The sequence below is a fragment of the Oryzias melastigma genome, unplaced genomic scaffold (genome assembly GCF_002922805.2).
Source record: "Oryzias melastigma strain HK-1 unplaced genomic scaffold, ASM292280v2 sc00361, whole genome shotgun sequence".
NCBI lineage: Eukaryota > Metazoa > Chordata > Actinopteri > Beloniformes > Adrianichthyidae > Oryzias > Oryzias melastigma.
In genome coordinates this window covers 16,927-28,276 of record NW_023416959.1, presented here as the reverse complement: position 1 = coordinate 28,276, position 11,350 = coordinate 16,927, and the positions used below count along the sequence as shown (strand labels likewise).

Here is an 11,350-nt window from a genome sequence, read left to right as displayed (position 1 = left end):
GAGCTGATCCTGTGGATCCAGTCAATCCAGCAGCATGGATCAGTGGGAGGAGACACAGGAGGGAGCCCCTCCCCCTAAAAGCACTCTGTGTGGGGAGAGTGAGAGCCAGAGCAAAGCTCAGAGGTGAGATGAACATCTCCAACTGTCCAGGACTCTTCTCCATGTCAGAGCTCAGGCCTCACACCAGCAACCTCCAGTCTTCACAGGAACAAACCTGGACCTGGATCTGGATCTGGACCTAGCTGGGAGTCTTCTGAAAGTGATAGCTCTGAGGAATATTTAACTGAATTACAAAACAGCCGTTCAAGAGTGGAAGGGTAAGTCTTTGTCAAAAACATTAGTTAATAAACTTCAAGAACTCCCTAAAGTCTCACCCAGGTGTCAGAAGGAGGCATTTCAACAGACTGTCTCACTGTAGATCAGTCTGTTTATGATCTGTGTTCAATAGTTCAACATACAAGATAATCTGATGAACCTCCACAACTGAATAAGTGAGTTTTTAATAGAACAAATGTCTTTTCCTTTTTCTAATTAGGATTCGACGGAGCTTTAGATCTGGATCCAGCTGGATGTCTCAAAGAAGTGACGAGTCAAAGAATTTACCTCTTGTTTTCAAAGACATCAGTTCAGGAGATGAACAGTAAGTGTTTGTCAGAGTTAAAAGAGTCTGGATCATAGTTCAGATGATCAATAGTTTTAGATGAATGATTGAGTTCTGGTTCAGTTCTTGATCTCTCTGATCAGATCCACTTGGATCATCATGTGTGATCAGATCTCTTCAGTTGAGTCTTCCTAGAGTCTCTCTGAGAGCAGAGATGTTGGAAAAGAAAACATGTTGACTGCTGACTGACAGCAACCACAGTCTAATTCCAACTATTTTTTAGATAGTGTTGTAGAAAATGTTTGTTTGGTTTCATAGTAGTGTGTGAAATGTCCACATCTTTCAAATCCACCTGTCTCTCCTCCAGTCAATCAGGTTGGTCTTGTGCTTAAGAAGATTCAGATCAATTTATTCTTCTCAGTCCAGAAATCCTTGAAGAATCTTTTTGTTTTTTCTAGAAACAGACATCCTCACTGTAGGAAAAAATGTCATAAAATGTAGCTCTGCTCCAGCAGCTAAACAATGTTGATCTACATGAATAAGATATAGTGTACATAACTGTAAGACCGAATCTAAGGTTTGTGAAATCTAAGTTTGACAAATGCTGAGCAAGTTCCTCACCATGAACAACCCCAAAGTGATATTTTGATCCATTCACGCATTTCTGAGCGTACCTCTAAAACTCTGCTCTCTAAACATCTGGCCCCTCCCATCAAGGAGCTGTTCCCCACTTTGTGACATCACAAGTGGGGAACAGCTCCTTCCAGGTGGAGTCTGCGCTGCTAGCTCCGCCCCTAGGCTACAACAGACACACTTTCTCCACAGATTTGTCGCTGATCAGAAAACCACTTTCATTTCACATCCACATACACACATCCATCTTTGCAAAAGTTCAGATGTTGTTTGTTTTCGTGGGTGAAACACAGACACACAGCAGAGGTCAGATTAAGATTAATGTCAAGCAGCAAAAGGCGGAGCCTAAGAGATCGAGGCGTCTTTTTTCTGGGTAGAAAAACAAGCTGCAAAAATTACTCATAATTAATTTTCCAGGTTTTCAGTTTAATATACTGAACTTTTAACAAATAATACAATTTAAAACCCTTAATAAAACATTAACATTAGGATTTTATCTCCCTGTGTCTTCTCAAAGCTTCCAAGAAAAATAAGTTGTTAAATGTTTCCACAAAGTATGTGACTCAACATCACAAACATTTCTTAAGAAAACTGGAGACATTTTACTCTCCTAAAAAATTTGTTTCATTAAATTTTTGGATAAAAAATCCATTTGACAGATTCAGAATCAGCTTTAACCATTACGGATTGACTTTTTGAATTCAGAATTTTGTGAACAGAAATGATTCTTTCATGGTAATTCCTCTGTCTAATTCCTTTATTTAACTGTGTTTTTATATCTCTGATAAGATTGCAGCCATTACCCTGAACAGTTTATAAAGAAACAATAACCCAGTTAGACTTATACCAGTCTTTCTTGAACATTGACTCTCTAGAAATCAATAGTCTTCTAATGTTCCAAAGAGTTGATCCAGAAGGAGAGAAACGTAGTCTGTTTATTTTTGTGTTTGTGTTTTTTCTAAACTTCCTGCATTGATACATGTGTGAAACTAAAGTGTTTGCTGCTCCCTCATATCTCTCTTTTGGAATTTTTCAGTTTTTCTTGGTAACTCTGACGAATCTGGAAGATCCACATTCTTTCAGTTTGACGTTTGCTCTTCTAATCAGATCTCTTCCTCAAACTGTTGTTCTGACTTGTTCATATATTCAGATTTTAATCTGGTCTAAACTGCATTTGTGTTTGGTCTGTACAAATGTACTTTCAGTATGTGTGCATGCAAGGAAAAACTTGTTTGTTGTTAGGCTGAATAATTTCAATGAGAAACACAAACCATTAAATAATCACCAGAGACCTTAAAGAGAGTGATGAACTTATTACAAGAGCAACGGAGGACAAAAAACAAGAATGGTCAAAATCTCTTTACACTGTCTACCACTCAGCACTAAGATTAGAAACAGGCTGTCCTCGCCTCATTCACCATTGTGAATTGTACGACAAAGCTGAATGGCTTTAATTACATCAGCAACATTGACACATTGAATGAGCCTAACTCCTGATGATGTTGTGTGCTGCTGACCTCTTGGTCAGGTCACCCTTGTAAAAGAGAGTTTGATCTTAAGGGGTCTAATCTGGTTAAATAAAGGCAGTCAATCAATCAACCAATCAATCAAACACTTGGGATGTTTGTATAAAAGCTTCTGTCCAACAAAAAAGACTGAAATAAATGGGAATGATAAGATATGAAAGGAAATGTGCTTATGCTTCATTTCCACTGAGGGGTCCAAACCGGACTGGACAGGACTGGACTTTTCTAGCGCTTTTCAAGACTCAAGACCCAAACCGAAAGTTTTGTACTCTTCTCGGCTGTATTCTTCTTCTCATTTTTCAAAAAAAAGATGCATCATCTGTGAACTGAATAATATGAAATAGGGGAATTATAGAAAACGTATCACTCTGTATTAGTCTTTCTTAATGACATGAGTTCAATGGTTCAATATGGAAGATAATCGGATGAACTTCTATACCAGAAGAAGCAAGTTTTTAATAGAACAAATGTTTTTCAACAGGATCCAGCGACCTGGACCTGGATCTGGATCCAGCTGTGAGTCCTTCAGGAGTGACGAGTCAAAGAATTTACCTCTTGTTTTCAAGAATATCAGTTCAGGAGATGAACAGTAAGTGTTTTTCAGAATGAACGGAGGCTGGAAAATAGTTCAGATGATCAATAGTTTTCAGATGAATGACTTGAGTTCTGGTTCAGTTCTTGATCTCTCTGATCAGACTCACTTGGACCATCATGTGTTTGAGATCTTTTCAGTTAAGTCTTCTGAGAGTCTCTGAGAGGAAAGATGTTGGAGAAACTTTAAACAGAAACGAATTAACCTTTTCCGATTTGCCTAAATGTTTGGATCTCGAAAGAGAGTCATATATTTCAAGAAAATTCTTTCATGCGTTTATCTTATAATAATTAACCACAGAAGATATAAAATATTGATATATAAAACCCGTCCTGGCTACTGTTGGGCAAAGGTCTAGTCAATCATGCTAATCATGAACAGAACTTGCATTCTTGCATTTAAAACTTTAAAAATGTTTTTTTTAGCATTACTATGAATAAAACCAGGCAGGAATATTACTCCAGACTAAATCAACTTAAACCTTAAATGGCGCTGTAAAATATTTTACTCTCCTTAAAAACGTATTTTGTCCAAATTATGTAAGTTAGAAATGAGAGCAAGATAACATCGGGCCATTAATAATGTAGCGTTTTAGGGGGGAAATGAAATTAACCTCGGGGCACCACCTTCGTAATGAAGGAAAATATTACTCATTAATGATCATCTGCTACTTCGAACCAATAAGTAGTAATCAATTAATCAGTCTCTCAACTTTACCCTTGAAGGGACGTCTTCAATGAACTTAGAAATTGATGAGACAAAACAACGACGGTACATCAATGATTATTTATTGTATAAAATTGGATTAACAAACAGAATTATTGAGTATAAAAGCACAGAATTGATTATAACTTTCAGAGGTAAAAGATAGAAGCAAACTTTCATTAAAACACGCAACAGCAATAAAGAAAGGTAAAATAAAGAATAAAACAAAGTAAAATGATGTAACGTTTTAGGAGAGCAGAGAGGAGGTGTTTATAATGTGAAAAGGAGGAATTTAGCAGCTAAGATTCTAAATGAGCAGACATCTAGCTCTGGCCACAAACAGTAACTTTGGAGCGTAAACTCCTCACCGAGTGGTCTGGAGGTCTGGTTCCGTTTGATCCAACGAGCCCAGGTGGAGATCCCTCGTTCATCGGAGAGCTTCGAGGCGTGACTCTGACCGAGATCCCAGCCAAGTGCAGGAGTTCAAATCTTGACCCACAGGAAGATTCGGTTCAGTTCTGCTCAAGTTCTGTTAGCTTTGTCTCAGGTGGTCGAGGATAAGTTGTCCACAAAAAGGTAGCAACCAATATTAAAAGTTTCAAAACTGGCCGGGCTAAAAAAAACGTAATAATTATTTGGTCACTAAGAATTAGAGAAAAATAATAATTAGATTTTATACGAACGTTAAAATGACTTGAAGGTTCTATTTACGAAATTAGTTGGAGGAAGAGGTTGCACAAAAACTCTAAGCATACGCAGAAGTTTTCTCCTCTTGGTACTTCTAAAATGTTCAAATTTTTCTCCTTTGTTCTATGTTGTTTGTCTCTTATCAGTCTGTAGCTTGTCTGTTCTTCTTCTCAATCTGTGTGTATCTAATCTCACAACTTCTTCGGCCCCTGGGTGCTGAGCTCTCTCCGGGGGTTGGCTGCAAGGTAAACCAATCAGAATGATTGGAGTTAAATTTACGATATTCTCTAATTAGAATGATCTCGTGTTACTAGGATCCTGTGTTGTCTCTGTGTGCAGATATGGGATCTAAAAAGACTTGATAACAAGAAAAATACAATAAACATCATACCTTTTATAAGAATGTCTCATTCTAACACGTGACTCGTAAGTTGATAACAACATTTAAAAGATGATATATATAAAAAGAATTTAATAATAAAAAAAACATATATCAAACCAAAAAGAGAAAGAAAGGGAAGAAAGAGAGAAACTCTTTATCTTTAACCCCATTTCACATAAACATGCATCACCTTTAGTTAAATTCACAATTAAAACAACAAATATGGGAATGTATTAAATTGAAACAAAGAATGCATGCTTGACAACCATTTGGTGCACTTCAAAGCTGTTTTTTTATATATAAATATATATATGGCAGCGAAGATTCCCGTGCTTTCCAGGAAACTGTGAAATATTACATGTCAACGATTGTAAATTTCGTTGATTAGCTTCAAAGAAATCTTTATAAAGAGAATGCGATGCTTCTTCCCCTACCATCACCGACAGTCCGACGTGGCTCCAGAGGCAGCCCTCCTCCATTCCAGAGGGGAGTTATACGACACCTTTAATTCAATTCAATTTTATTTATATAGCCCAAAATCACAAAGAGATTTGCCTCATTGGGCTTAAAAAATATAAACAATAGTTAAAAACTAAGACTAAATAAACTGGTTATCCCTGCCCTTAGACCCTCCCTCCCGGTAAGGAAAAACTCCTAAAAAACCTGAGTCAGGAGAAAAGAAGAAACCTTAGGGATTCCCACATGAAGGAGAGATCCTATCCAAGGACGGACAGGAGATACCAGAACAGTTAAAGAAAAATTAGCTTCTACAACTACGTATCTAAGAGTTCATTCAGATGGAGCTGAGGGACAAGTGATGCTGGGATGCTGAATGTTATCTTTCTGGGTTTTAAGACAAATGGTTTCTTGGAGGGGAGGGGGAATCGACATTTTTATTAGTGAGAGAATTCTTGTCCCGGGGTCTGAAAACAACATTGTTTCTTTCGGGGGCCTTGACTGCTACAATAACAATAAAATAAAAGGATCTAAAGGGCCCAAAAGAATTACCCAGAGAGCTGGATCTGGCCCCCGGGCCTTGACTTTGACACACGTCCCTTAGGGCCACAACGCCACACACTGTCACAATCACACTTAGGGGATGATTTGGAGTCGCCGATTGAACTGAGTTGCATAATTTTTTCCGTAGTATTTAACTGAAGTGACTGCAAAAAACCCAAACATGGGAGAGAAAAACTTTTATTAGTGCTGTCATGCCATTATTATTTGTGTGCAGATAATTAATCCTGCTCTCTGATTAATACATTTAATCTATTTAGCCAATCTTTTTTTTAAGATATCTTCATTGAAATTTGTGACATTGGGGCGCTGTAAAAAAACAAATAACAAATAAAACATGGAGTTATGAAGTTTTCTTATAATAAACTTCTAACTTTTACTTTTACTGTTAACTAAAACATTATAAACACATGATCCTATTTGTGTTCAATTCTGAGATTCATTAAAAAGTAATACAAAGAAATGCATCTAAAATTTCAAGAAAGTTTCTGAGTTTTCAATCTTACCCCAGAGGTTAAAAAAAGTGATGGTATGTATGTTTGATTGTCCTTCTAAGATGGTTCAGTTTACATTGGAGTCGATAGGGACTAACTTCTTTACAAAACATTCTAGCTGTGACTTATGAACTGACCTGACTCCAGTCAGTTTGGTTAGAAACCAACCAGCACAGACAGAATGGATCTGATGGTTCTGATTCTCCACAGAGTGGACCAGAAGAGCTCAGAGACTCCCAGTGGTCCGTCTGTCCAGCAGCATCAAACACAGCTGGACTCCATCTTTCTGGTCTGTACATGAACAACAAGTACTTTTCCATCATTCTGTCCACAGTCATCTCCATGCTGCACTTTGGAGACCAGTGGATTGTCAGTGTGTCCAACATGGAGCTGATGTTTGGCTCCATCACTTCACTCTGATTGGCTCATTCATCTAGAATTCTGTTGCAGCTGCTGGAGGACAACATTGTTACTTTTGTGAAGAAGGAGCTGAAGAAGATCCAGAAGCTTCTGAGTCAGAGGGAGGATGAGGAGGAGGGTGAAGATGAAGAGCAGAGGAGCAGCAGAGAGTCACTGATGAAGATCACAGAGAACTTCCTGAGGAGAATGAAGCAGGAGGAGCTGGCTGATCGACTGCAGAGCAGTAAGTGGGGTTTTTTTGAAGGTTTCAGCTGCTGATAAATGAAGATTTACTGATGTCTCAACACATGGAACCACATGGATTCAAACCCTCATCATTCAGGCTGCAGAGAGTTTATTTACTCTGATTGTTGTCTTCATTCAGGATCTCCTGCTGCAGTTTGTCGACATAAAGTCCAATCTGGTCAGAAGAAGAAGTTCCAGTGTATGTTTGAGGGGATAGCTAAAGCAGGAAACCCAACCCTTCTGAATGAGATCTACACAGAGCTCTACATCACAGAGGGAGGAACTGGAGAGCTGAATGAAGAACATGAGGTCAGACAGATTGAAGCAGCATCCAGGAAAGCAGACAGAGCAGAAACCAGCATCAGACAAGAAGAGCTCTTTCAACTCCCAGCTGGAAGACAAGAACCAATCAGAACCGTCATGACAAAGGGAGTGGCTGGCATCGGGAAAACAGTCTTAACACAGAAGTTCACTCTGGACTGGGCTGAAGGCAAAGCCAACCAGAACATCCACTTCACATTTCCATTCACTTTCAGAGAGCTGAATGTGCTGAAAGAGGAGAAGTTCAGCTTGGTGGAACTTGTTCATCACTTCTTCCCTGAAACCAAAGAAGCAGGAATCTGCAGCTTTGAAGACTTCCAGATCATCTTCATCTTTGATGGTCTGGATGAGTGTCGACTTCCTCTGGACTTCCACAAGACTCGGATCCTAAATGACCCTAGAAAGTCCACCTCAGTGGGTGATCTGCTGACAAACCTCATCAGGGGGAACCTGCTTCCCTCTGCTCGCCTCTGGATAACCACACGACCTGCAGCAGCCAATCAGATCCCTGCTGAGTGTGTTGACATGGTGACAGAGGTCAGAGGGTTCAATGATCCACAGAAGGAGGAGTACTTCAGGAAGAGATTCAGAGATGAAGAGCAGGCCAGCAGGATCATCTCCCACATCAAGAGATCCCGAAGCCTCCACATCATGTGCCACATCCCAGTCTTCTGCTGGATCACTGCTGCAGTTCTGGAGGATCTGCTGAAGAGCAGAAGGAGAGGAGAGCTGCCCAAGAGCCTGACTGAGATGTACATCCACTTCCTGGTGGTTCAGGCCAAAGTCAAGAAGGTCAAGTATGATGGAGGAGCTGAGACAGATCCTCACTGGAGTCCAGAGAGCAGGAAGATGATGGAGTCTCTGGGAAAACTGGCTTTTGAGCAGCTGCAGAAAGGAAACCTGATCTTCTATGAATCCGACCTGACAGAGTGTGGCATCGATATCAGAGCAGCCTCAGTGTACTCAGGAGTGTTCACACAGATCTTTAGAGAGGAGAGAAGCCTGTACCAGGACAAGGTCTTCTGCTTCATCCATCTGAGTGTTCAGGAGTTTCTGGCTGCTCTTCATGTCCACCTGACCTTCATCACCTCTGGACTCAACCTCATGGAGGAAGAACAATCACAGATCTCTCAACCTGAACTGAGCAGTCCAGTCCAGTTCTACCAGAGTGCTGTGAATGCGGCCTTACAGAGTCCAAACGGACACCTGGACTTGTTCCTCCGTTTCCTCCTGGGTCTTTCACTGCAGACCAATCAGAGTCTCCTACGAGGTCTGCTGACTCAGACAGGAAGTAGCTCACAGACCAATCAGGAAACAGTCCAGTTCATCAAGAAGAAGATCAGTGAGGATCTGTCTGCAGAGAAAAGCATCAACCTGTTCCACTGTCTGAATGAACTGAATGATGGTTCTCTAGTGGAGGAGATCCAACAGTTCCTGAGTTCAGGACGTCTCTCCACAGATGAACTGTCTCCAGCTCAGTGGTCTGCTCTGGTCTTCATCTTACTGTCATCAGAAGAAGATCTGGAAGAGTTTGACCTAAGGAAATACTCTCGTTCAGAGGAGGCTCTTCTGAGGCTGCTGCCAGTGATCAAAGCCTCCAACAAAGCTCTGTAAGAACTCTCATGAAAATCACCTTCAGTGAACAAATGAATCTGAGTGTAAAAATGAAAGATTCAATAACTGCTGTCTGTCTTTGTTTTCTTCAGACTGAGTGGCTGTAACCTGTCAAAGAAAAGCTGTACAGCTCTGTCCTCAGTTCTCAGCTCTCAGTCCTCCAGACTCAGAGTTCTGGACCTGAGTTTCAACAACCTGCAGGATTCAGGAGTGAAGCTGCTCTCAGGAGGACTGGAGAGTCCACACTGTAAACTGGAGACTCTCAGGTCAGTTTTCATTCAAATGTTGATTCTCTACGACAAGTTATGTCTGGTTTTTTTTGATTTAGGAGAATGTGTCAAATAGCATCACTGAAGAAGAAACAGCAGTAGGTAGAATAAAACACCAGACTAAACAAGAGAACCCAAGTCCATCCAGGTGTTCATATCTGGGAAAAGGTCATGTTCTCTGTGTTCTTAGAAAGAAAACATGATTCAATCACTGAACTGCAGGTTCTAATGGAAAATCAGTTACAGAAGTGGAGCTATGGATCATTACTTAGGTGGAAATCAGATTAGATTCATGAATCAAGCTCAACAATTCACAAATGGAACCACAATTTTTACTTTATAATATGATGTTTGTTGTTGTGTGTATGTCTTTCTACTGGATGTACGAAATGTAAAATGATATGTAGTAAATCACCATCATTTCTACCTTTATCTAAAACATGAGATCAGAATGAACAAAACTGATAAAAACAAAGATTTAGATAGAAGGAAATTGTGTTTTTCATTTTAAATATCTTTTTTAATTGTCAACCTTCTGGTTAAGTTCAGCAGTAACAAACAACATAAAATCATAAACATCACTGTTGTTTTGGATAATTAAACAACAAAACCGGAAAATGTTCTCCATAGTTTTTCCATCCTCAACATTCTGACACACTTTATGTTCTAAGCATTACATTTTGGTACAACTCTGGTATAAAACCCTTTTTCCCCGACAGCTGATTCATGTTGAACACATTCGTACTTCATCATTGTGTAGTGCTGAATATCATCACAAGCTGTTTTCTCCTCTTCAGAATCTGATGGAATTATGTTATTGAGTCAACTGTTGAATAGTTTCCAGAATCAAAAGAATCTAAAGCTCCTGTGGTAAAGCCAGCTCATTTTATTCAGAACTTGTCGGTGAGCAAAACTTCAGTCTCAACTTTTGATCAGAAAAAAAGCTCTCACTAGTTTTACTTTGAAAACAGGAAGCTTTACTGACACTTTCTTTTAAATATTTGTTTATTTCCAGTGACTTCTGGTTTACATTTAGTTTTGTTTTAGTTCATAAAACTTAAAATCCGACATTATTCTGCATTTTAGAGCAATAAATACATCGTTCCTGAAGAATATTTTCACTGAGCTGTACTAAATTTATAAAGATTGTGAATCAGCAATCTTGGACGTCCAAAACATTTGTATTCAAATACTCGTTACAGGTCGACACAGAAGATTTCTGACCCACAGAGCAGCAGCTCCTTACGAAGAGATATGAGGTTCTGGTGCTTATTTAGAACAGAGTTTGGATCAGAACCAGTTTTTTATTTCCTATAGACTGAGCCCGTTCTCAGTCCTGGTGCTTAAACTGACTAAATCTTTGCTGGATTATCGTGAAGAAACTCTACAGGTAGTTTAGGTACGAGGCTACAGGCGAGACGACCCGACCAAAGAAAGAAGAAGAAAACAGAGGTATCAAACACAATCACAATCTTATATTATTTTGCTCTCCATAAAAATATAAACTGTCAAAATGATAAAAGTTTGAAATAGAGTTAAAAGAAAATGACACTCAAATATCTTCTTTTTTTCTTTTCTTTTTTTTTTATATCTTTCTTTATTTAAAAAAATGAACTTCAATTTTTCAATATCCAAAAGATTTTACTCTCCACATTATATCTTCATAAATTTTATGAATCTGAACATGCTGCAGAACAAAACAACGCCTGGAAATAAAATAAAATGTCTACTTTTTAGTAAAAACAATCAAATGATTGACTGTTCTTTCTCTTGTGTGTTTTATCAGAGCTGGACTCTTGGGATGGTGTTTTAGTAACATGTTCATATCTGTTTGGGGTTTGAGGGCTTCTGTGTGTCTTTGTAA

The 11,350-nt window shown here is 39.1% G+C and overlaps 1 protein-coding gene and 1 long non-coding RNA gene across 2 annotated transcripts in view; both read left to right on the top strand.

The window, feature by feature from the left end:
- Window positions 1-624, top strand: LOC112139286. The gene is made up of 3 exons (XR_002917960.2): window positions 1-123; window positions 198-317; window positions 536-624. It is a non-coding gene; the product is annotated as an uncharacterized LOC112139286 (long non-coding RNA).
- A 6,586-nt stretch (window positions 625-7,210) lies between these two features.
- LOC112139287 (NLR family CARD domain-containing protein 3-like) overlaps window positions 7,211-11,350 on the top strand; it is a gene marked incomplete at both ends in the record, with an annotated part of 20,973 nt that continues 16,833 nt past the window's right edge. The window contains 3 exons of the mRNA XM_024262033.1: window positions 7,211-7,301; window positions 7,452-9,213; window positions 9,310-9,483. Of these exons, the coding sequence (XP_024117801.1) occupies window positions 7,211-7,301; window positions 7,452-9,213; window positions 9,310-9,483 (2,027 nt within the window). The remainder of the gene's footprint in view (window positions 7,302-7,451; window positions 9,214-9,309; window positions 9,484-11,350) is intronic.